This window comes from Lutra lutra, chromosome 9 (genome assembly GCF_902655055.1).
Source record: "Lutra lutra chromosome 9, mLutLut1.2, whole genome shotgun sequence".
In the NCBI taxonomy this organism is placed as follows: domain Eukaryota; kingdom Metazoa; phylum Chordata; class Mammalia; order Carnivora; family Mustelidae; genus Lutra; species Lutra lutra.
The window spans coordinates 21,413,653-21,438,315 of NC_062286.1; the positions used below are offsets into that span (position 1 = coordinate 21,413,653).

The window sequence follows — 24,663 nt, forward strand, 5'->3', positions numbered from 1 at the left end:
CGGTGGGACTTGAGCCAAGTGGGAAATCACCCCCCGGATGTGAGGGAGGGGGGTGGGGGGAAGGGCTGGGACGAGCAAGAGAGGTTGTGGGTTCTGAGCACAGTGGATCACTGAGGAGAAAAAGACTGTGGGTAGATGTCTGAGGGTCTCTGGTGAGTGGAGAGGCCCTGGAGCTCTACAGTCCTCTGCCCCAGGGAGATCCTGTTCCCCCCTCACTGCTTGCTTTCCCTCAGCTTCACCATAAAAGGGAACGGCATGGAGCCAGGCTGGGGCCAGGGGCTGGGCTGTTTCTCTGGAGCTGTCAGGGGTAATGGAAGCCAGTTGGTTTGCGGTAGAGGGGGGCCAGGGCTCAAGGGATGCCTCTGCTTCTCTGAGCCAAAGAAAACTACAGGAGCTGCTATGGGACTGGAACAGCTGGGGCAGGGGACCGTCTTGCTGCCTGTGTGCACCATGAGCCAGGGGTGCACTAGCTCAGAGCTGGCTTCCCTGGCCTGGGACCATCAGTTCGTCCTCCGTGCTCCAGCCCAGTGACTCCTAAGCTCAGTCTCTGCCTTTAGCAGTCTGTAATTCCCCTGGCCTCCCCCATTTCACCCCCGAGCCTCCAGCCAGTATTTCCCAGAAGTTTCCTATTTAAAATCCCAAGCCCATGTCCCCTCCACATAATAGTGAAACCCCAGGGGTGTACTTTCCTCATACGTTCCTCAGAGAGTGGTCTGTTCCCAGCTCTGCTCTGGGAGAATGAGGGTCTAGGTCTTAAAGGATTACACACATTATGCTTTGTGGCTCCTGGAAATTTGAAGCAGATCCAAGTCCAACCAGACACTTAGATCTACTGTTAAGACAGAACTAGACCCTGGAAAGTCAACTTTCTAGACTGCAAATGGCGTGAGGGAAAGGCCTTGGAAGTGCTTCAGATTTCCAAGGCTGTCCTGAAACAACTGACCATAGACTTTCAGAGCTGAAGGGGGCCTTCAAGAACATGTTACAAAGAAGGAAACTGAGGCCCAGGATTCTACAAATGGTTTGAAACTGTCACCTTGATCCACTTTCCTCTATTCCACACTCTATATCCCACTATGGATTCAATGGGTTGGTTATCCTAGGGTCAGGGACAGGAGGAAAAGGATTTGTTTTAGAACCATCCAGAAATATCCTTCACCTCCCAGAACGCACTGTGCCTAGGTCAGCGACACTTTATCAGCCTTGAATAGGTCATTTGGCCTACTGCCTGGAGGAACTGAAATTAAAATGGTCCCCAGGACTAAACTAGACTCAGCTAAGAATTAACAAAGCTTGAAAAGAGCTTGGGTGGAAAATTATGTGTGGGAAGTGAGACCGGAGAAGCCTCACCCTTGGTGGAATTGGAGGAGGGAGAGAATTTGGGGAGGGGCACATGTGGAGCTTAATCTCTGCAATTAGTATGACATTTTCAAGGAGAAGACATGAGTTTAGGATTAGGCTGGGGAGTGAAAAAGCAACAAGACCCGGGAAAGGGGTCTTTCAGAGGATGGCTCTGAAAATATTATACCTGTGGGAAGGGTTGGAAGGAAAAGGAAAATTCGCAGTTGAGCAGGAGTGGACTTTGCTCCGGAGTCCCCACAAGCTTGAATTCCCATCTACATCTACGTTTGCATAAACCAAGGCCCGATTCCCATTGCTCTCCGTTTTTTCCTCCCACTATTCAGTCCTCTGACAGAAGGCGTTAGACATGAAATGCTCCTTGCCGTCGGCACCCCCGGCTCTCCCAGCCTCCACACGTGAGCTTGTTGCTCAGCTACTGCTGGCTGACTGAAGGTGTCACTTGCCCCATATAGCCAAGATTTCCCACTGGCACTAGACCCTTGAAAATCCCTTATCTTGGAAAGTTTATAAAATACATCTTGTCCTAGTGCCCCTAAGGACTTGGTCTTTTTTTTTTTTTAAGATTTTATTTATTTATTTGACAGAGAGAGATCACAAGTAGGCAGAGAGGCAGGCAGAGAGAGAGGAGGAAGCGGGCTCCTTGATGAGCAGAGAGCCCGATGCGGGACTCGATCCCAGGACCCTGAGATCATGTCCTGAGCTGAAGGCAGAGGCTTAACACACTGAGCCACCCAGGCGCCCCAAACTTGGTCATTTTTGATCTCAGGAATTCTCTTGCCAATTGCTTTAGAAATCTGTAGCTGTTCGCCAATATCACCACCACCACCGTCACCGCCGCCACCGCCAGTGCATTTTCTCTAACCTTCGTCTCCAGTTGGGGCCTGCTTGCCCAACACCTCAGGCCTCCCCAGTGAACCCAGAGCCACTGATGCATTTGAGGTATCACAAACATTCATGTTAGCCCCTAGGTCTTGGCTCCTAATGACAGGCCTGAATGAAATTTAACCTACAGCAGTGGTATTTCAAAGCCAACATTTTTGGCTTGACACAAAACTTAAAATACAACAGATTTTTAAACTGAAGGGAGGCACCCATTTAAACTTCAGGAATGAGTGACAACCAGGCAGTGACAAGATGGCTGGGATGACCTTTCAGGTTGTCAGAGGCCCCTGAAGGGAGAGAGGGGGTCAAGAACTGAGAAAGAAAACTCAACAGCAGCATCGAGGGCAACCTGAAGCAGGTCGCCTTCCTCTCAGTATCAGGGCCAGGGCCAGGGCCAGGGCCTAGAGCCACTGCAGAGACCAGGGACAACACTGCAACCTTCCACTGACAGTAGCTCTTGAATCAGGATCTCCTGGGTCTGTTTCTTTCAAGCCTCCCTGTGTGCCAATCCCTCCGCTCCTAAGGGGCAGCCACAAATTTCCATTTCCGTGGATTCCAGCATCCACTTTCACCATCCTTTCTTTTTGCCAACATGTCTCCCAGTCACCAAGATCACATACAGGACCATCGGACCTCAGAGACAGCTCACACAGAGTCACATTGAAGATTCGGTGGCCTCCTTTCTCGTGGCTTCCAACTATTGCCCTGCAGACGGTTCCCAGAAGCAAGATCCACATCTCTGACCATCTCCTGGACACTTACTGCCACCGACTATGTTATTCTCATCTTAAAACTCAGTATGTCCAGACTAAGGTCACCTTTTTTCCAAAGCTGCTCATCGTCTTCAACTTCCCCATCCTGGCTGAAAACCCAGAATCCTCTGCGATGTCTCCCTTCCTCTGGCCCCTCATTACCCAGGCAGTCCCCAAGCAACCACAGCCTTCTGTTTCCAGGCTGCATCACTCTGCTGTTGTAGAATGGCGAAGGCACCTCAGACAGTAGCCAGCAGACCTCCAGCGGAGTCATGGCCTTGGTTCTCAGGAATAACACTTCTCAAAGGAGGAGCTGGAACCAGCGTCCTTGTGCCCAAAACCCTGCCCATTGCTCTTGCCTGCCATGTTTTCTTTCTGAAGGCCTGTCAGTCTCCTACTCAAACACTTGTAATCCAAGCTCTTAACCAGTCATCTGGGCCTCTCCCCAATTTTTCCACAACTGACTTCTCTGACTTTCTGTCCCGTTTCTTCCTGACACAAATAAGAGCTCTTACTAAGCATTTTCCGTGTACCAGGCACTATTCTAAATGCTTTACCTGTATTAACTCTATCCTCACAGACTTAGGAAGGAGGGCGCTGTTAGGATTCCCATGTTAAGGAATGAGGAAACTGAGGCGGCCCTCATTCCCCCAGCCTGCAGTCTCTCCCCTCCCCCATCTCCGGGCTTCACTTTTCTACCCCCAACACTGCTCAGCCTCTCTCTCCCAGCGGCTCTGCTCTGACTCCCGGAGCATCCAGCTGTCTTTCCCCTCCCCCTAGCAGCTTGGCACGATGTCTGTCCTGCTTTGTGTTTGCTTGTTTTGGTGCCTGTGTCCCATCCCCATGGTCCCAGGTGCTCCTTCCGGAGTGTTCCCCATGCCTTTGCCTCCCTGGGGGCGTCCACACAGCACGCTCACCTCCCTTCTGTCTGGTACTTCTGCTCGGAGCTGGTAAGCAAGCTCCCCACTGCACAGGGACACCTGGGCCTGAGCACGGAGCTGAGGCCAGATGGTGACGGAGAGGACGGGGGCAGCTGACAGATTCAGACTGCTCTGAGAGGAGCTTTCGGGTCCGGCTGATGGTTGAGTGTGACTGAGTCCCTTGCCTGCTACACAGGGTCTCGGGCTTGCCTCCAGGCTGGGGAAGGACTTCCTCTGGGCTCCATGGATCTAGGCACCCCCAGTCGGCCTCGCTCCTTCCCCTCCCCCACTTAGGCCTGACCTTCACCAAGACAAGCCTGAGATCCATACTCATTTGGTTTTTTGAGAATGAGTCTTCCTCCTCTCGCCCATGTCGTCTCCATGCCTGACCAGAAGGTTACATGCTCATTTCCAGATTCCTTTTTTCCTTTTCTAGATTCTCTGAGTTTCCTGCCTGCCTCCGTGGAGACCTCTTCCTCCTTCTCCCCAGCCCAGTAGCCCTCTCTCCTCTCTTCTTCTTGTCCCAAGTTGCCGACCTAGGTGTGTAGATTCTGATCAGAGGCCTGCTCCTGGCTTGCCTGGACAGGTTACCTTCCAGCTCTGGGCCTCGTTGTTCACATCTGTAAAAGGACGCAGCTGGACTAGACAGTGAGTGGTGTCCTGCTGAGCCTTCCAAGTCCATTCTCCCTTTCACAGTCCTCCCCTCCTCTTCTCAGTTTTCTCTCTCAGGGGAGGCTTGCCCTAGCCCCAGGGGAGCTGTGGCTCCTGTTCTCTGTCTAAGTGACCAGCCCTGGGCCTCCTCCCCAGGCCTGGCCCCGGCTCCACTCCATGTGGCCCGTCTGAGAGGCTGGCCCCAAGCCTGGCGGCAACTCCACATTTCTCTGTTTTTCCTTTTTTTTCCCTCTCTTTCCCGGAGTTAACAAGAAGCAGATGTGGCGCACGATGGTTGGAGAGGTGGGGGGGGGGGGAGGGGGGAGGCTGGACCGCCAGCCAGACAGGGGGGAAGGGAGTGAGCAAGAGAGGGAGGCAGGAGGCCAGGGCCCGCCCCACAGCCACTCTTGCGCCTCTGAACAGCCACAGGGGCAAAGCCCTGTCACCTCCAGGATCCGGTCACTGGGGAAAACAGATAGGGAGACCAGAGGAGGGCCAGCAAGGGCGAGGGGGTGGAGGCCCAGGAAGCAGCATCTGAAAGGGGCAGGGACCAGGCACAAGAGGCCAGGAGGCGCAGAGAACACACTCCCCTCAGAAGTGGAGAAGAGGAGAGCGGAAGGAACCGAGGGAGGGACGGACAGGAGCCTGAGGAGGAAAGAGGAGGGGGAAAGGGGTCAGGCCAGGCGGCCAAGAAGGAGGCGTGTGGCTGGGGGCTGCCACAGGAAGCTGGGGACAGGGCCCGGCCAGCGCTGTCCCGCGGAGCAGCGGCATCCCCTGCTCCAGACAGAGGCGCCAGTGGTCGGGCCAGGATGTGCCTCTGAGGGCCACCGCGAAGCCCCCCCACCATGGCCCCCAGCGCCCTCTGGAACTGCTACCTCTGCTGCCTGCTGACCACAGTCGTGGGGGCCGCCAGCTACTCCCCTCGCGGTTACAGCCTCTACACAGGGGGCGGAGGGGCCCTCAGTCCTGGGGAACCCCAGGCCCAGAGCGTCCCCCGGCCTGCCAGCCGCCACAGGTAAGAGTCTGGGTCCCAGACCCAGGCTGGACGCGGGTGGGAGGATGGGTCAGAAGGTGGGTGTCCCCGCCCCCGCCTTGGCCACCCTCCCCAGGGCTAATGCGGGGAAGAGCAGGAGAGGAAGCCCAGCCAGGCAGCTCTGCACAAGCCCACCTTCCCGCAGAGCATTTCTGTGCCTCCTACATAGATAGGTCCCCCTCTCACCTCGGGGGCCTGCAGTTAGGTGCCCAGGGAAACCACCATGAGGGGCCTGGGCCAGGCCTCCCTGAGTGCTGCCGGCTCTGTACCAGCCTGCTATCCTCCAACAGACCTTTATCCCTTCCTCGGGCTCCGTGGGCCCGTCCAGTATCTGTGACTCTTTCGGACACCACTCTGCTCTGTTCCTTTGGGCTCTCCAGCCAGACACAGATCAAAAGCCAGCTTGCATGGGGCAGAGAGTGTAGAACGCAAGCCCCAAGGGGGCAGGGCTCATCAATGGCTTATTCTCTACTTAACCCTGAGCTGGACCCTTGCCTGCCCTGTCCTCTCCCCTGAGGGGTGGGTGGAAGCCAGCATCCAGAGGATCACCAGAGGGACCCAGCCAGCTGGCTCCGATAGGCCACTCCAAGCTAGGGATTGACACAGAAAGGGACGTGAATGAATGTGTGAATTCAGAGGCTCCCCACGATCCCCAGCCATGAGGATCAACTTCATGTAGCTGTGGTTTTCCATTCTGTGCCTCCTCTCGCTGTCTTGAAAAGTCTTCACCAACTCCTACTGCTCAGGAAAGCGTGGGGGCAGCTGCCGCTGCCAAAGTCCTGGCTCCCCCTGGACCCCAGGGGCCCTTTGTCTTTTGACCCTCCCTCAGCCCCTCTGGTAGCCCCTGGGTCCTCCTCTGGGGCTCGTGTCTCTGGCCCTTGGGCCCAGGTGGGGTTGTGCCTACAGGAACTGGTGTGCCTATGTGGTGACCCGGACAGTGAGCTGCGTCCTGGAGGATGGAGTGGAGACGTTCGTCAAGCCGGACTACCAGCCCTGTGGCTGGGGCCAGCCCCAGTGTCCCCGCAGTATCATGTGAGCTCCAGCGCTGGGGGCTGGGTACTTGGTGGGGGCTGGGCTAGGGCAGAAGGAGGGCAGCCGGCTCGGGGAATTTGTACAAAGCAGGTAGCCAGAGGCAGGACCGGGGGCTTCAGTCAGAGCCATTTTGAGAAGACCCAGAGGCAACAGTTTGGGGTGGATACAGAGGGCAAAGTCACCCGGACCACCCTGCCGGGCCCCAGACGCCTCTCTGGGCTGAGTCAGGCTCAAGATGAGGAGTTTGAGGTTCCAGCATAGGACAGGGGGAGGACGAGCAGGATTTGGCCATTGGCCAGCAAGCTGACAGCTGTCAACTGAGTGCAGCCACATGCTGGATGGTAAGGGGGACTAGGCCTGAGGGACAGGCCTTATCCACCACCAGGAGCTGCCCATCTCTGAGGACAGGACCCAGGGTCACTGACAGTACAGGGAAGAGTAAAGAGGCCTCCCTCTGCCCCTCCCAGGTACCGCAGCTTCCTCCGCCCTCGCTACCGAGTGGCCTACAAGACTGTGACGGATATGGAGTGGAGATGCTGTCAGGGGTATGGGGGCGATGACTGCACTGAGGGTCCCGCCCCGGCGCTGGGTCCTGTACTCGCCACGCCACGCCCCCGGCCCCGGCCCGCCCGCCCCAACCTCTCTGGCTCCAGTGCAGGAAGCCACCTGAGTGGACTAGGTGGGGAAGGTGAGTATGGGAGCCACTGGGGAGAGAAGTGGGGGCTGGTGCTGGCTGGAAAATGTGGGGCCAGGCTGCTGAGGGCCACGGAGTAAGTGAGATCCCTGAGATTCTCTGCCTGCGTGTACACTGTGTGTGTAGCACGTGCGCATGTGTGTGTGTATGTTAGTCACATAGAAACTGAGAATGAGAGAGATCAAGAGAAAAAGAAGGCAGAGAAAGAGATCGTGCTCACGCACACCCACATGTGGCCTAGTTGGGAACGGCAGTGGGAGGAAAGGGGAATTCCTTCGAGAAGCTTGGGCACCAAGGGGATAGACCGTTCAGACTACAAGTCCTAGAATGCACTGCACCCGACTACAGGTCCCAGGCCTCTTGGTGGCCTCTGGAGACTGCAGGTCCCAGAATGCAGCAGTCCCCGCTGGCCTTCCCGCCCGTGTGCGTGCCGTGCACTGCGGATGTGCTGTGCTTGCCTGCCCGGGAGATAGTCATGCTGTAAGGATGGAAACAGGAACTTCTGGCTGACGGTCCCACCTTCCAGCTGGAGCCCCCACAGGCGTCCCTGTGCTTTTGTGGAGAGACGTTGCTCAGAATAGCCACTATGGTGGGGCCCACAGTGTCTCCCTGCACTCCCATTTCACAGACAAGGAAGCAATTTCTCAGACTCCCTCTGAACTGTAGACTTGGTGGTCAGATGGGTGAGCTGGGTTTGAAACTTGGCTTTGCCACTTACTAAACTTATAATCCATGGCCCAGCTCTGTCATCTCTGGTTCTCTTTCTCACGGTATACAAAGTGGGAGAAGCTGCAGTGTCTGTCCAGGGGAGTCTGTTGGAAGGGGGCAAAGCCATGGTACGATTTTGGCCCACAGGCATTCAGTAAATGGAGTTTCCTTCCGCCTTTTCTTGCCCAGAGTACCCAGCCGAATCAGTGAGGCCCTCTCGTTGGAGCTGGGGAGACCAGGGTCCAGGAGGTTAGAGGCTCTGAGCTCTGAGGCCCGGCCCCCCTGCCTGATGCCATCCCCTCTCTGCCAGGTCCTGGGGACTCAGAGAAGGTGCAGCAATTGGAGGAGCAGGTGCAGAGCCTGACAAAGCAGCTGCAGGGCCTTCGAGGCATCCTGCAGGGACTGAGCGGGCGCCTGGCAGAAGACGTCCAGAGGGCCGTGGAGACGGCCTTCAACGGGAGGCAGCAGCCTGCAGATGCGGCGGCCCGCCCTGGCGTGCACGAGACCCTCAGTGAGATCCAGCAGCAGCTGCAGCTCCTGGACAACCGCGTCTCCACCCATGATCAGGAGCTGGGCCATCTCAACAACCATCACGCCGGAGGAGGAGGAGGAGGCGGCGGCAGGGCCGTGGACCCCACCCCGGCCCCTCCTGGCCACAGCGAGGAGCCGCTGCGGGAGCTGGAGCGACGGCTGCAGGAGTCCTGCTCCGTGTGCCTGGCGGGGCTCGATGGCTTCCGTCGGCAGCAGCAGGAGGACAGGGAGCGGCTGCGGGCCCTGGAGAAGCTACTGGCCTCCATCGAAGAGCGGCAGCGGCAGCTCCCCGGGCATGGGATCCACAGGCCCCTTCAGGAGTGCTGCCCTCCTGAGCTGGGCCGGCGGCTGGCGGAGCTCGAGCGGAGGCTGGATGTAGTGGCCGGCTCGGTGACGGTGCTGAGTGGGCGGCGAGGCTCCGAGCTGGGAGGAGGGGCCGGGCAGGGGGGCCACCCCCCAGGCTACACCAGCTTAGCGTCCCGCCTTTCTCGCCTGGAGGACCAATTCAACTCCACTTTGGGTCCCCCAGAGGACCAGGAGGCGGGCTGGCCTGGGCGTCCTGGGGGCCTGAGCCACTGGCTGCCTGCTGCCCGGGGCCGACTGGAAAAGCTGGAGGGACAGTTGGCCAACGTGAGCGGGGTGCTGGGTGGGCGGTTGGATCTGCTGGAAGAGCAGGTGGCGGGGGCCGTGCAGGCGTGCGGCCAGCTCTGCCCCGGGGCCCCTGGGGAGCAGGACTCCCAGGTCAGCGAGATCCTCAGTGCCTTGGAGCGCAGGGTGCTAGACAGCGAGGGGCAGCTGCGTCTGGTGGGCTCCGACCTGCACAAGGTGGGAGTGGCCGGGGAGGCCCAACAGGCTGCCCTGGAAGAACTCCAAGGGCTCGTGAGCCAGCTCCAGGGGCGCGTGGATGCACAGGATGAGACGATCGCAGAGTTGGCGCTGCAGCTGAATCTCACGGCCGCACGGCTGGGCCAGCTGGAGGGACTGCTGCAGGCCCGCGGGGATGAGGGCTGTGGGGCCTGCGGCGGCGTCCAAGAGGAGCTGGGCCGCCTTCGGGATGGTGTGGAACGCTGCTCATGTCCCCTGTTGCCCCCACGGGGCCCTGGGGCTGGCCCAGGTGTTGGGGGACCTAGCCGAGGGCCTCTGGATGGCTTCAGTGTGTTTGGGGGGAGCTCAGGCTCAGCACTCCAGGCCCTGCAAGGAGAGCTCTCCGAGGTCATTCTCACCTTCAGCTCTCTCAACGACTCACTGCATGAGCTCCAGACCACCGTGGAGGGCCAGGGTGCTGATCTGGCTGACCTAGGAGCCACCAAGGACCGCATCATCTCAGAGATTAACAGGCTGCAGCAGGAGGCCACGGAACATGCTACGGAGAGTGAGGAGCGCTTCCGAGGCCTGGAAGAGGGACAGGCGCAGGCTGGCCAGTGCCCCAGCCTAGAGGGGCGATTGGGCCGCCTTGAGGGAGTCTGTGAGCGGCTGGACACGGTGGCCGGGGGACTGCAGGGCCTGCGCGAGGGCCTTTCCAGACACGTGGCTGGGCTCTGGGCTGGGCTACGGGAAACCAACAGCACCAGCCAGACACAGGCAGCATTGCTAGAGAAGCTGCTGGGGGGACAGGCGAGCCTGGGCAGGCGGCTTGGAGCCCTTAACAGCTCTGTGCTGCTCCTGGAGGACCAGCTTCACCAGCTCAGTCTGAAGGACCTCACTGGTGAGGGGGCAAAAGGAAGCATGCGGTGGGAGGTGGGGGGGAGCCCCTTTTAAGTCCTTTCTTTTTCCTTCCTTCCTCCACAACAGCCCCTCATAACCTTATATACTTTCTCCCTACTCTGCCCAGCATAATTACAGACCCACCACTGTCCTGGGGGATGGTTTGTCCACAAGAGATAAGCTCCCCACTCTCCCCTGGCAGCTCAGACAGGCCGGTGGGTCAGGGCAGGGCACAGCTCTGCCTGCCAGGTAGCCGGCATGAGCGGCAGCGGGCCTCACCAACCTGCCCATGGAGCCATGACCTTCCTTGTCCTTTGGAAACTCCTTTTATGGCTTTCCTTCAATTTAATTTTGTCGCCATAGGGCCTGCGGGTGAGGCAGGGCCCCCTGGGCCTCCTGGGATACAGGGACCACCAGGCCCTGCTGGACCGCCAGGACCTCCAGGCAAGGATGGACAAACAGGGCCCATCGGGCCACCAGGTATGTGAGCTGAGATCCCTACCACAGCTAGGCTTCCCCACACCTCTAGCAGCCTAGGCTTGACATTCATTCCACTCTGAACTTGACAGAGAAAGGAGGAAAGGGGCAAGGAGTTGTGGGGGAGTGGTCTTACATGGCTGGCAGTGACAAGGAGCTGGGACACTCACTGTGTGGATTAGTTGGATATGGTGGGCTGAGCGCTGTGCTGAAGACTAAGGCTGAGCTATGAAGACAGGGCTATGGAGGGTGAGAGAGGCTGGGGCCTGGTTGAACTGAATGGACTGTATTTCTCCTTGTCTTGATACCCCCCATTCCTGCTGTGGAGTCTGTGTGACACCTACCACAGTGAGAGAGACTCAGCAGATGTTTGCTGAGTGACTTAGTGAGAGCTCCCCCACTTCTCACTGCTCCCTCTCCTCCTCCCACAGGTCCCCAGGGAGAGCAGGGTAAGTTCATCTCATTTGGTGCTGGAGGGAGGGAAACAGAACTGGGGGTTGGAGGATGCAAGGCCTCAGGCAGCTGTGGAGAGAGAGACCCCAGAGGGGAAGGGGGCCAGGAAGCTCTGCACTGAGCATCCACTCTGACCCCCACCTTACCCCTACCCAGGAGTGGAGGGGGCACCGGCAGCCCCTGTCCCCCGGGTGGCCTTTTCAGCTGCCCTGAGTTTACCACGGTCTGAACCAGGCACAGTGCCCTTTGACAGAGTCCTGCTCAACGATGGGGGCTACTACGATCCAGAGACTGGTAAGCCAGGAGGCTGGCTGGCTGGGCAATGGGGCAGGCCGGGGAGGTGGTGCAGTGTTATGTTCTCATCCTTGCCTCCTTGGGCAAGGGGGATATTTTCATGCTCTGGTTTGGGGAGACCTCTATTTACTTCATTTATTCATTCTCACCACAGCTTGGTTGAAGGGTCGGGGGAAGGAGTGCTTATTTTGCGGGGGGTGGAGGGTGCTGGGTCTGCTGTAATGAACAAAACACCAAATTCCCTGGCCTGGTGGAACTTACATTCTAGTGCATGTCGCATGACAAGACCCAGCAGGTGTCTCCCTAGTCCAGAAGTTCCGGGTGGGCTCCCCAAAACCTCCTTGGCCCCTGCCACCTGTTTCACCTCCTGACTACCATCCTTGTCCCCAGGCGTGTTCACAGCACCTCTGGCCGGCCGCTACTTGCTGAGTGCGGTACTGACCGGGCACCGGCATGAGAAAGTGGAGGCTGTGCTATCCCGTTCCAACCTGGGCGTGGCCCGCATAGACTCTGGTGGCTATGAGCCTGAGGGCCTGGAGAATAAGCCAGTAGCCGAAAGCCAGCCCAGCCCTGGCGCCCTGGGCGTCTTCAGCCTCATCCTGCCTCTGCAGGCTGGAGACACAGTCTGCATCGACCTGGTCATGGGGCAGCTGGCACACTCAGAGGAGCCGCTCACCATCTTCAGTGGAGCCCTGCTCTACGGGGACCTGGAGCTAGAACACGTGTAGACAGAGGGCTGAAGTGTCTACGCGGGCCAAAGAGCCAGCGGGGGTGACAGGGCTCCCCGGGCTCCCCGCCCGAGATGGGGCTCCGTTCTGGCCCCAGCCCTAGGCGAGCCGCCGTCCCCGCACCCTCTGTGGCCCAGGCGCCCAGAGCACTCCTCTCCATGGCCTGAGCGCGCCGGGTCGGGGACTCGGGGGTCCTCTCGTCCAGACTTTTGTCTGCTCACCGTCCGCGGCAGGGCCCAGACTGCGGAGGAGCCAATCAATCCTCGCACTCTCGGAGCTCTTCCAGCTGGTCTCTGGGCCGATGCAGGGCTCTCCCGAAGGGCTCCGGCCCCACCGCCATACTAAACTATTCAGGAATAAAGACACTTGGTTTTTCTAAAAAACAAAACAAAACAAAACAACCTGTCTGCTCCAGTATGTGTTCAAGGGTAGAGAGAAGTACAAAGGCGACGGGGTGAGGGGGTATCTCTGGGTTCCCTGTCGTGGTCGCCCCATCTCCCCGCTCGGTGGCTCCGCGAGCACTTGCTGTGCATCCGCCGGCGCAGAGAGGCGCGGTCCGCGGCCCTCCTCGGCCGAATGCCCGTTCCGCTGGCGTCCGCTAGGGGGACCTTGGAGCCGACTCCCGTCACGTGACCGCCGCCCCTCACCTAGCGGCCCCCGCGGCTCCGCGACGGAGGCGGGGCCTCGAGCTGGGACTGGCTGGGCCCCGGGGGCGGGGCGCAGACGGCGCGAGCGACGGCTGCGGCTGAAAGGGTCGGGCCGCGACTGCGAGGCCCGGCTCAGGTCTGTGGGTCTAGGGCCTGGAGTGCGAGGCACCCGTGCAGAAGAGGGAGGGGCAGAGGGTGCCTTAGTACTGCCCTTTTTTTGCATTCAGAAGATGGCCTAGCTGCGTTTTAGAGAGGTTTGCATTAGCTCCGAGCCTGTCTGACAAGTGAGGAAACTGAGGCCGAGAAGTGGGAGGCCTTGCCATCTGCTGGGCCACGCCACCTGCTAAGGGGAAGCCGGGGACCAAGACCTCGGGGTCTGCGCTCCCAGGCCCGCTTGAATCCGTGGGCGTGAGGAGCAAGGGCCCTGCTCCTTTCTTTCCCTGCGGGAGGCTGCAGCAGGCTCCCTGGGGGAGGAGCTCGGGACGCAGAGGAGGAGCCAAGGCAACCCCAGGAGCAGGGACGCAATCCTCTGGGGTAAGAGGCAGAGCCCAGGAGGAACCCGGTCAGCCAGGCGGGCAGAAAGCTCCGGGCGCAGCCTCATGGAAGACAAGCAGATCCTGTGCGTGGGGCTGGTGGTGCTGGACGTCATCAATGTAGTGGACAAGTACCCGGAGGAGGACACGGACAGCAGGTAGGGGCGCCCGGGCCCCTCGGAGACTCCTGGGGCCGCTGCAGCCCCGCGTTTGAGCCCTGCAGCCAAGACCCCAACCCCAGGTCTGCGGGGCTGAGGCCAGCCTCGGGAGCTGGTATCCCGTGCCCTCCGCCTCAGAGGACCTGGGGAAAGAATTGAGGCCGTTGATAGTAAGACCCAGGCTTTGGGTAGCACTGTGCTGGCCAGTTCCCGTCTCAGGAGTCATTATCCCCCTTTAGAAGCTCTTTTGAGATGAAGTGATTTATCCAAGGGCATGTAACTAATGAGGGGCAGGACCAGCTTCTTCTTTTTTTTTTTTTTAAAGATTTTATTTATTTGACAGACAGAGATCACAAGTAGGCAGAGAGGCAGGCAGAGAGAGAGAGGAGGAAGCAGGCTCCCTGCAGAGCACAGAGCCTGATGCGGGGCTCGATCCCAGGACACTGGGACCATGACCTGAGCCGAAGGCAGAGGCTTTAACCCACTGAGCCACCCAGGTGCCCCCAGCTTCTTCTTTTTAACCAAAAGACCAACGCACTTGTCTCTCACCAGTGGTCACTTCTAATTTATCTACTACGTATATCTCATCTGTTTCTTAAATAAATTTTGAGGTAGCTTACAATGTTAAGTATGCACAGATAGAGTGCAAGGACGCCTCAAACCATGGTGTTGAACTTCACTCTAGCTTCAGGGCTTGCTGGCACTATAGGCAAGTTTAGAACTTCTGTGGGTTATGGATAGAGCCGGTTCATGTGCCATGACCAGCGTTTCCCTGGTGCTAAATTCCACGGGTTTACCAGAAGTCCTTTTTACAAAATCAATGAACAATATCTTTTTTGGTTGTCTGGTAGAAGTCAGAGTCACTCGTTGGCCCTTGTATTTACTCTTAATAAGAACCTCACCATTACACTGTAATCCCAGAAGGGCATTTCTCTGGGGCGGAATCCGGGTCTTTCCCTTGGTGCTGTCTAGTGCTTAGAATCCCGACATTTGCTGCTTGGCTCTCAGCTTTCTCAGCCAAGAACTGGATAAAAGGCTAGTTCAAGGTTGAACTCAGGACACTCTAGCGCTCATAGCCATATCCATTTCTCCCTCTTCTAATTGAGGAGAGAGACCCCGGTAGTCTGCAAGCTCTGGGTCCACCCAACTCAGTCCCATACTTTCCTTACAGCAGCCCATGGGAAATGTGTGAGGATCAGTCCAATCGTCTTCTTACAGATGAGGAAGCAGCTACCTCTGTGGAGAAACTAAATAATTATTGTAAGGCCACTTAGTTAATGAGTGGCAGAGCAGTAATTACAATTCATAGGGATCTAGTGCTCCAGCCGTCCGTCATCTCCTGCGCTCCCTCTCCCTTTGCTGCTGCCCATCTCATGGAATTGACCCTTTGCTTTGGGCTGCTCTGTTTGCCAGAGGTTAGAGCCCTTGCCAGGGGGGCAGGGGCAGTGGGGGAGGGGTACAGGGGTAGGCTGCTTTGCAGACCTAGGTAGGTCAAGCCAGCCGGCCTCAGGATGCAGGCACAGTGAGGAGTTCGGCCTCCTCTCAAGAGAACAGTGTGGGTTCCAAGGCCGCAGGTCCTCCCAAGGACTGTTGGGCCCCAGGAAGACCCGGCGTGGAGTGCCACTTTCAACGACAGCTGCAGTCCCATTCCCTTTGAGCTTACTTACCTGGAGAGGCTAGGATAAGGAGATCCTGCTAGCTCCCACCAGGGTGGGCTCATTCTGAAGGTGGATACTGGGGCATCTCTAAAGAGACCTCCCACCATATTCTCCATGCCCCCTGCTCTCAGGGTGTACCTCCCCCTCCCCCAGACCCATGGCTCTTCTCTGCAGAATGGTCTGGTTGTCCTTAGGGCACCTCTCTCTCTCTCTCTCTCTCTCTCATGCCCAGCCCACCTGGCCCACCTCCTGGACTCCTGTGCCTCCCAGAAGAGCAAGCCCAAGTGAGGACCCAGACCTGCCCAGGCATTTCAGCCCCACCTGTCCCAAGGTCCTGGGCTCCCCAGGATCTGGGGACTCTCAGGAGCCACCACCTGGAACTCAGCCAGACTCCTGAGTTATGACTCTTCCTCCCAGAGTCCAGGCTGAGAAGAGCTTTCCAGAAAGTGTCCTCATACTCAGCAGGGCATTTCTGCACAGGAAGTTGGGTATCAGTGTGACGCGGAAGGCTTTCCACAAAGTAAAATTGCAGCCCCTTTCTTCGAAACCTCATCCAAGCTGGGGGCTAACGATGTTCTATTCACAACTACACAACACAGTGCGTGGCTGTGGTTGTGGAGTCAGGCCACTGGATTCGGACGGCCGCTCCATCCCTGACTATGGGTGTGATCCCGAGAGTCAGTCACATCCCGCGAAGCCCCCCTGTTCTAATCTGCATGAAAATTTCTCTAAAGCTCCTAGCTCATGAATTGTTTGTCCCTTTACAAATTAGTATCCTTCCCAGTGAGGTCATGGACCCCTTTTCCCAAGACCGAAGGGAACTTCGGGATTAAGTCTTTGTGCCAGGATAACTTAGCCCAAAAATTCTGCTTCGTGAATTTCTCTTGATAAGTGGTTCTTATGGGAACTGGCCACAGGTGTTCTCTTTGGAAGAACAGAACCGGCAGCCAGGCGCTGTTGACCCCATAGGATTGTGGGTGCGCAGGGAGACACCATGATAGTGCTTCGGTGTGCCAGAATCATAGTTTTGTTGTTGGTAACCTCAACGCCCTGCGGGTGCAGCCTCCAAGCAGTGTCAGCGTACACCTTGAGTTAGACTTTCAGTCAAGACAGAGAAAAACTAAAGGAAAAAAGGTAACCATGTGATGGGATGGCGTGTTAACGAACCTTACTGTGGTGATCATTTTGCAATACACCCGTTTCAAATCACGCTGTGTATGTTAAATTTACAGAATGTTATATGACAAGTATAGTTCAATAAAGCTGAAAGAAAGGAGAAACCAAAAAATGGAGAAAAACTGGTCTTCATCCAATAATCTCTTCAACTTTTGACATTCTTACATAAGTCAGCTTCCCCCTTCCCTCCCCACCCTCCACTTAAAGGATCTTAATATCCAGTTTTGCTCCTGGTCTTACTTATTTTAACCTGAGTTTTCGAAGCGAGCTCCCTGGAGACGGGAGCAGGGAGCCGATCTGACAGATGTGAGAGGAGGAACTTGGAGCTCTCCAGCAGTCGGGGCTGAAGGTACGGCAGCTCTGTGCCTCTGGGAGAGGCCGGTCATCGTAAGGGAGAATGGGGTTACCCTACTGGAGCCCTCCTTTGTGATGGACCTGAGTGCGTGAAAATGAGAAGACTGGGCGAGATGCTTTCTGAGGGAGAGCTTCCAGCTCACGCATGTCATGGGCCCTACCCAGGGCCCTGCGGCCGGCCTTGTGGCCGGCCTTGCTTCACCTGGCCCCAGCCTGCGGGAGCTGCAGGGACCCTCTGCGTGTTTTGCAGGTGCTTGTCCCAAAGATGGCAGCGCGGAGGGAACGCATCCAATTCCTGCACTGTCCTGTCCCTGCTCGGAGCCCCCTGTGCCTTCATGGGCTCGCTGGCCCCGGGCCACGTTGCCGAGTGAGTGGAGGAGGAAGCAGGAAGGCCTGCCCGCAGGGTGGGGGGCAAAGAAGGAAGTCTTGACCCAGGGGAGGGGGGGCTTGGGGTGGAGGGCAGGCTGTAAGAAATGGGGTGTGGGGTAACTCTGGATCCAGAGTGGGAGGGGCGGAGTAGAGTACCAGCATCCTAGACCGGTGGCTTATCTGCGGCTCAGGTGTGAATGCTCTCTGTTAAAGCTGTCGTTTCCATAGCCTGTTGCCTCCGCCCCTCTCCAGAGCCCGCTCAGCTTCCCACCTCTTCCCTCCTTGCTTCCAACAGACTCTGCGCTGGATATGACTTTGCCCTTCTCCATCCCCCGTGGTCCTGGCTATGCTTGGGGCAGAAGGCAGTCAGGGACGTGCCGTACCCATCCTCCCCCGGGGATGTCCAGCCTCCGTGGTCCTAGGGTTCAGGCCCACAGTTCCTTTCCCCGCTGAGGGGGCAGGGCCAGTGCTCGTGTCCTTGTTGTTCACTGAAGCCACAAGAGCACCCTGCCTGAGGACACCCTGAAGCCATGTGCTAACGCTGGGCCCAGACCCAGGCCTCAGCTCACTAGCCGGGAGGCCCTCCCACTTTCTCTGTGTTGGCTGCTGCCAGGACCCAAGAGCCCTTTGACCCCTGGCACTGCCAGTTCAGCAAATGCTTATCAGGAGGTGAGGCCCACACTTTGCCCACTGTGGGCAATAGGCTGCCAGCTTGCTGGCCTGTGGAGCTCAGCCCTTTGAACCCTGGTTTTGGGGGGGGGGGGCTGCAGCCCAAGCCTAGCCCCCTGAGCTGCAGCCAGATTCCCTTTCTCGGTGAACGAGCACGAAGAGATCAGGAGACAAGGGCCTTTCCCTGTGAGGTGGGACAGAAGGGCCTGGGAGCCAAGGGCTGGTCACTTGTTAACTTTCTTCAGTGGCTGTCTTCCTTCCCAGCAAGAGGCAAAACCTGAGTTTTGCATGGCTCTCACTCAGGGTAGTGGACTCCCCTTTATGGAACAATAATGCTGGGAGGTGGGCCACTCCGGATTCTCAAAACATTTAATGAGCCCCTACCATGTGCCAGGCATTGTGTGTGCAAAAAGGCATTTGGAAAACCAAACCGTAGTTGGTGTGCTTTGGGGAAGTTCCTATTTAAAGGATCTTTGAGGGGTGAGATGAGGAGTGACGCCCCAAGCTGATCCCAATTTGGTCTGTATTGTCCAGCTTCAGTGTTGCCGAAGTGGGGTCCGGCCATAGTGAGAAAGGTCAGGATGGTGGCTGGACTAGTGGTCCCAGGATACTGTGTCCAGAGAGGGCCAGGAAACGTGGGCCTGGCCCCCTTGTTCTGTGGGTGCAGTCTCCTCGAGGGGCTACCTCCGGCTCCCGCTGATCGGAGGAGATCCTGGGGTGAGAGTCCCGGACCAGGGGCTCCACTGTGCGGAGCATTAGGCCCTGGGAGCCAGCTCTCTGCCTGGAGGGCTCACCGCGCAGCGAGAGGAGAGGGCTATGGGTGGGCTTCCCAAGGCAGCACCACTTCCTGGCTGGGCATCACGGAGGCGGTTGTGGAATCACAGCACGGCAGGGGCCTTCAGAGAAGAGAACAGAAAGAATGAGTGTGTAGAGGCAGCTGGGGGGCAAAGTACCACCTTGGTAATTATTAATTCTGCCTAGGCTTTGCATGAAAACTGGCACCGGTGCCCTCGCCTGCCTTGTTCAAACAGGGCGCACATGCTCTAGGCCCCAGATCTACCCCATCCAGTTCCACGGACTTCAGCACATCCTTTCTGGCTTGAGTCAGACCAAAGGGACAGGTGCCGGGTTGGAGTTTACTTCAATCAGGCTCTAAAAGAACGTCCCTAGGTGTTTTTCTCACTGAGTTCCAGGCTATGCGCCCCTGCCTTTCCTGCCCCCCTTGCCCAGCCTGGGGCCGGCATGGTGGTTTCCAGTTCCCTCCTGGCCCCCTCCGCTTGCCTCCAGGGTCCCCAGCGGTCCTGCACTGACCCTCCAGTCCCAAACCTTTGTCGAGCTGCACCTCCCCCCCACCCCGGGTTGCTCCATCCCGGCAGTTTTGTCCTGGGATGACCTCCGGCCGCTATTCTGTGGACCTCCGCTACACAGTCTCTCAGACCACCGGGGCTCTGTCCCCATCTCCACGGTCATCATCAGCGAGGCCACTGGTAGCCGCACCATCCTGCATGCCTACAGGTTTGTATGCCAGTCTGCACCTTGCCAGCCGCCGCTGTCGCCGTCACTAACTCTCAGAACAGGACCCTTCTTCTCTCAGAGGCCCACGTGCTCCAGCACCCCCTCCCCATCCCTGCAGGAGGTCTAGGCCACGTATAGGCTCTAATCGGTGTCTCCTGCCCTTCCCCCCTTGACTCGGGATCCACCCCAAGCTTCCTAGTGGCTGACTTCAGGCAGCGGGGCGTGGATGTGTCCCAGGTGGCCTGGCAGAGCAGAGGGGAAACCCCATGCTCTTGCTGCATCGTCAACAACTCCAATGGCTCCCGCACCATTGTGCTCTACGACACGTAAGGCCCCCTGGCCTCCCCCTGGCACAACCCACCAATCAGTTCCCTCGCTTGCCACTGGGGCATCCCGGCAAGCCGCCTTTCTTTTTGTACCAGAAATCATCCCCATGCCAACCTGTTCAGTGATTTCTCAATTGTTTTCAATTAGGGGAGAAGTGAGGTGGGAAGAGATGTGCTTTGCTCCAATGACTTGGCCTTGGGCAACACCAAGGATGGGCAGGCAAGCCTGTGCAAAACATAATTCATGGTGTGATTCCTCCATAATTGGTCAATCAGCAGCCCGGGAGTGGGTGTGGGGGAAATTGTTCTGAGGAGAGAGGGATGGATGGGAGATGGGATTCCACCCATCTTAAGCCCTGATGGGGACCCACTGGAATTTCCAGGCTCAGCCCCCAGAGTCGCCAGCCTGCAGCATGGCACCAAGGAGATGGGTTTGGGTGTTCAGAAGAGATAAGCCCACCACAAAGTTCCCTGCATAATGAAGCCAGGCCAAAAGCCACACACAATTCACACCATCACTGAAGCAGAGGGAAGGGCATCATTGAGTTGGTAGACCAGGGCCATCAGATGCCATGTTAACTAGTGGGGAGGGATCCGCTTTAAAGTCCCAAGCTACCAGGGAGAGGCCCTGTGGACCCAGATCCTTCTCATCTGTCCCAGATTCTCTCCTGAAGAATCCCACACGTTTAGTTTCCTAAGAACCTAGTGTGTGTCAGATACTATGTTAGGACTAAGATGGTCCACACCCAGCAGTCTTGGGGTTTAGGGTGTCCCTACATGCCTAACATGACTCCTGGATCTGGGGGAGAGGGGGTAACTATATTAGAACAAGCTTTATGGCCAGTGGTCTCTGGGCTCCCTGTGTCCCATTTATAGTGAGTGGGCATATGTGCTGGCAATGACCTTCTCCTTGGCAGTCCTAGTCATCACCCATTAAGCAACAATCTGCAATTTTGATCAAAGGACACCACGTGGGTATTCACAGGAAGAGGAGAGGAGCTCAGAGGGGAAACATTTGTTGCCCACTGGCCTCGGTGCAGGGATATCCACACATATTACCTCCAGCTGCAGCAGTCTGGAGGTTTGGACCACTTACCAATGGCAAGCAGCCTCTGAAAGGCCCAGGTACACAGCTAGTGATTAGATAGATTCAGCTGCAGAATGTAGAGGGGGAGGGCATAGTTTGGGGTAGGTCTCTGGTCAAGGCTGACCCTTCCCGGATCTCCAAACCTAAGTCAGCCAAACCTAGACTCGTCCTCAAGCACCAGCCTTGACTTCAGGGTTGCCAAACCTAGAACCCTGGTGCTGCCACTGCTGGGAGCTAAACTGTGCCGCTGGCAAGGGGAATTCTGGGAATTGTAGTCCCTGGTGCTCTTAGAGTATTCTGGGAGATGTGGTCTCCGTAGCTCACTCAACTGAATCTTGACCCGTGTGGCATTAGCGTTCACAACTTAGTTAATACCCAAAGGGCACCCCAGCAAACTGCCTCCAGCTCCCCGTCTGGATGGAGCTGAGTAGGGCAAGGAGTGGTCAGGAGGTTAGCCTGGAAAGGGCCTGTCCCGGAGTTGAGCCTCAGAAGCCTTTGTGGGAGATCCGGCTTCCAGCCATGCTGCAGGCGACACCAGGCATGGGGGTCCTGGCGGCCAGTTAGAGATCCCGGCCTTGGCCAACCTTACCATGCCTTTTCTCTCTCCTTCCTGTCCTGTGACTTAGGAACCTGCCAGATGTGTCTGCTACAGACTTTGAAAAGGTTGACCTGACCCGGTTCAAGTGGATCCACATTGAGGCAAGTCCTGCCCTACCTGTGTTTTGAGGGACTCAACCCGCCAGCCCTCCACGTATTCCACCTTCTTCTTAGTTTTTTTGACCCATGAAGTACCCTCAAGATCAATGACTCCGAGCCCCCTCATCCCCTCTCCATCTGTGTTTTAAGGCCCAGAAAGCACCGTACTCGGGTTCACACAGCAGAATGTAGGCACCAGAAAAGGAAACTGGCTCCAGGCCTAGATCCGTGCTTTTCTGCCTTAGGGGCTGCCCACCTCATCCACACTGGGAGAAATACTGAGTTCGAGTCCTAGCCTTGTCATTTAATTCACCATGCGTCTTTAGAAAGGTCTTTTATTCCTTTATCTCTTCCTGAGTTCGAGTCCTAGCCTTGTCTTTTAATTCACCATGCGTCTTTAGAAAGATCTTTTATTCCTTTATCTCCTCCTCGGTGAAATCAGGGGACTGGTCAATAAGGTCTCCGAGGTCAATGACTGCTCTAGAATTTTGAAACTTAGGATGCAGCTCCTGCCCAGCTTCCCGGCGCCCCTATCCCGCCTGACCCAGAGTCCAAGCAGGGAGTGAGGGAGGAGCCAGAGGCCTGGCCCGGCCCTGCTTGTCCTGAGTCAACCCGCCCCACCGCAGGGCCGGAACGCGTCGGAGCAGGTGAAGATGCTGCGGCGGATAGAACAGCACAACGCCTCGCAGCCTCCAGCCCAGAAGATCCGCGTGTCTGTGGAGGTGGAAAAGCCCCGGGAGGAGCTGTTCCAACTGTTTGGCTATGGAGATGTGGTGAGTGGCCCACGCAGCTTCCCCTTGCCACATCCAGCTCATATGGGTGGTTTTTTATATATTTTTTTAAGATTAAAAAAAAAAGTGTTTACATGAGAGAGAAAGCACAGAGGGAGAGAGAGAAGCCGACTCCCCTCTGAGCAGCGAGTCTGGCCTAGGGCTGGACCCCAAGACCCTGGGATCATGACCTGAGCTGAAGGCAGACGCTCAACCACCTGAGCCGCCCAGGTGCCTCTCATTTAGGTCTTAAAGGAACCAGCAGTTCCTTTGGTTACTGGGAATGCCCACCACACCTGGAATGGCTTGGTGTCATTGGCCGGTGGAGGTCAAAGAGGCAGGCCCCCAGCTTTGGACTCCTTTGCAGGCCTCAGTGGTGGCCCCGGAGCAAAATTTCTGCATCCCAGTGGGTGTGAGAGTAGCCAGAGGGCTACTAGCTAGCCACGGAGCACCCCGCATGGGAGCATCTCCTCTCCAGGCCTCTTCAGCCCTTTCCTCTGTCAAATGAGGGACTAGGACAGTTCTCCGGGGTGTCCTCCAACTCTGGGGTGGGTGGCAGGCTGTGGGAGCCACTCAGGGTTGAGGGAGGATGGGGAGGGGACTTGCATAAGGTAAATTTGGGTAATGCTGGGATGGAAGTGAATTCTGCAGGACAATCCTTGCATCATCGCCCAAGCTGGTTGGGCCTCCCCTGTGGCTTGGATGCCTGAGCCACACCCCGGGTTTTTAGCTGAGTGGTAGGGGTGCAGCTCGGCTGAAGTATCTTTCAGCAAAACTCACTCTGGCGATTCTAACGTGTAACTGGTATGGAAGGAGCTCTACAGCCCCTGCCCCTTTATTTTAGACCGGGAGGGAATAGTTTTTTGTTTGTTTGTTTTTAAAGATTTATTTATTTATTTGACACGGTGCGGGGGTAGGGGGGGAAGCAGGCTCCCTGCTGAGCAGAGAGCCCAACGCGGGACTCGATTCCTGGACCCTGAAACCAGACCCGAGACTATGACCCGAGCCGAAGGCAGAGGCTTAACCCACCGAGCCACCCAGGCACCTGGGGAATAGTTGTTTTTTTGTTGTTGTTGTTTTTGTTTTTAGATTTTTTAAATTTATTTATTTGATAGAGACCACAAGTAGTCAGGCAGAGAGAGAGGAGGAAGCAGGTTCCCCGCTGAGCAGAGAACCCGATGCGGGGCTCGATTCCAGGACCCTGAGACCATGACCTGAGCCGAAGGCAGAGGCTTTAACCCACTGAGCCACCCAGGCGCCCCCTGGGGAATAGTTTTATCAGGAAAACAAAACAAAGCAATCTGCTCCTGAGAGCCGGACGTGTAACTCGGCAGTGCTGGCTTTCACCGCAAGATGGCGCTCAAGGCTCGCTCTGGGTTTCCAGCTGCAGGGAAATTCCTTGGTCTTAGACCAAATAAACCCGGGGCTTTGGTGCCCGGTTACCGGGCTGTGTCCCAGTACATCTTGAGCGAGTATGAACACGCATTCCTGTGGGTCAGGGAGCTGCTACGTTGGAGATTTAGGCGGCCGTGTTGGAGGAGCGGCATATAATACGGGGGCAACGCTGGGCCACTAGAGGTGAGTGACTGAGCTGGGCTAGGTTAGGGTGACCGTCAGCCTCTCGTCCACTGCTTGCAGGTGTTTGTCAGCAAAGATGTGGCCAAGCACCTGGGGTTCCGGTCAGCGGGGGAGGCCCTGAGGGGCTTGTACGGGCATGTGAGGAAAGGGTGAGTAGGGGGAAGCCAGGAAGGGGCCCTAGGTGTGCAGAGTGAGGGAGTCTGGCCCCGGGCTGGGGGCGGCACCGCCCTGAGGAGGGACTGGAGGCTGGGCCCCAGGGCTGGGCCGCGCACCCAGCTGAGTGGAGGGTCTTGCAGGGCAGTGCTTGTCTGCGCCTGGGCTGAGGAGGGCGCGGATGCCTTGGGCCCCGATGGACGGCTGCTGCACTCAGACGCCTTCCCTCCGCCCCGGGTGGTGGATACTCTGGGGGCCGGAGACACCTTCAACGCCGCAGTCATTTTCAGCCTGTCCCAGGGTGAGTACGCGCGGGAGGCACCGGGTGAGGCCTGCCCCTGCCCAGAGGACCAGGCTGATCCAGCCCTCTGTCCCTCCAGGGCACAGTCTGCAGGAGGCGCTGAGGCTCGGCTGCCGGGTGGCCGGCAAGAAATGCGGCCTGCAGGGCTTTGACGGCATCGTGTGACCGCCTGGGGCGGGGGCCCTGGCTCAGAGCACCCCCTCCCTGGAGGCTGGCGCCTTCCCAGCCACCCCTGCCTTCTTCCCCGCTCCATGCAGCCCAGCATCTGCGCTGCACGCCCCCTGGGCAGATGCAGGCTGGGGGTGCGGCGCGGGGGCGGGGAGGGGGGTGCTCCGCCTGTGTCCTGGTGTCTCCGCTGAGCCACAGAGCAAATAAACCTCCCACCCCAGGGCCCGCTTCCTTCAGCCAGTCTGTCTGTCCTTGATGTCCAAACTGCTTGGCTGGGGATGCCA

The 24,663-nt window shown here is 57.5% G+C and overlaps 2 protein-coding genes and 1 long non-coding RNA gene across 4 annotated transcripts in view; 2 read left to right on the forward strand and 1 right to left on the reverse strand.

Moving 5' to 3' along the window:
• Positions 1-4,901: 4,901 nt before the first annotated feature.
• Positions 4,902-12,622, forward strand: EMILIN1 (elastin microfibril interfacer 1). The gene is made up of 8 exons (XM_047747097.1): positions 4,902-5,582; positions 6,507-6,632; positions 7,100-7,320; positions 8,345-10,270; positions 10,633-10,749; positions 11,178-11,195; positions 11,356-11,493; positions 11,884-12,622. The coding sequence occupies exons 1-8, from the start codon at positions 5,413-5,415 to the stop codon at positions 12,219-12,221; spliced, it is 3,054 nt and encodes a 1,017-aa protein (XP_047603053.1). The 5' UTR covers positions 4,902-5,412; the 3' UTR covers positions 12,222-12,622.
• The window catches only part of LOC125109983 (uncharacterized), a 30,400-nt gene continuing 14,627 nt past the window's right edge, over positions 8,891-24,663 (reverse strand). The window contains exon 3 of the long non-coding RNA XR_007130399.1: positions 8,891-8,901. This is a non-coding gene — a long non-coding RNA (uncharacterized LOC125109983). The remainder of the gene's footprint in view (positions 8,902-24,663) is intronic.
• KHK (ketohexokinase) lies at positions 12,951-24,614 on the forward strand. 2 transcript variants are annotated; one of them, XM_047747109.1, is made up of 8 exons: positions 12,953-13,559; positions 16,998-17,114; positions 19,492-19,626; positions 21,340-21,412; positions 22,036-22,182; positions 23,818-23,906; positions 24,054-24,211; positions 24,291-24,614. In XM_047747109.1, the coding sequence occupies exons 1-8, from the start codon at positions 13,468-13,470 to the stop codon at positions 24,374-24,376; spliced, it is 897 nt and encodes a 298-aa protein (XP_047603065.1). In that variant the 5' UTR covers positions 12,953-13,467; the 3' UTR covers positions 24,377-24,614. The 2 variants fall into 2 exon arrangements, with proteins under 2 accessions (XP_047603066.1, XP_047603065.1); XM_047747110.1 differs by lacking the exon at positions 19,492-19,626 and having other exon boundaries at positions 12,951-13,559.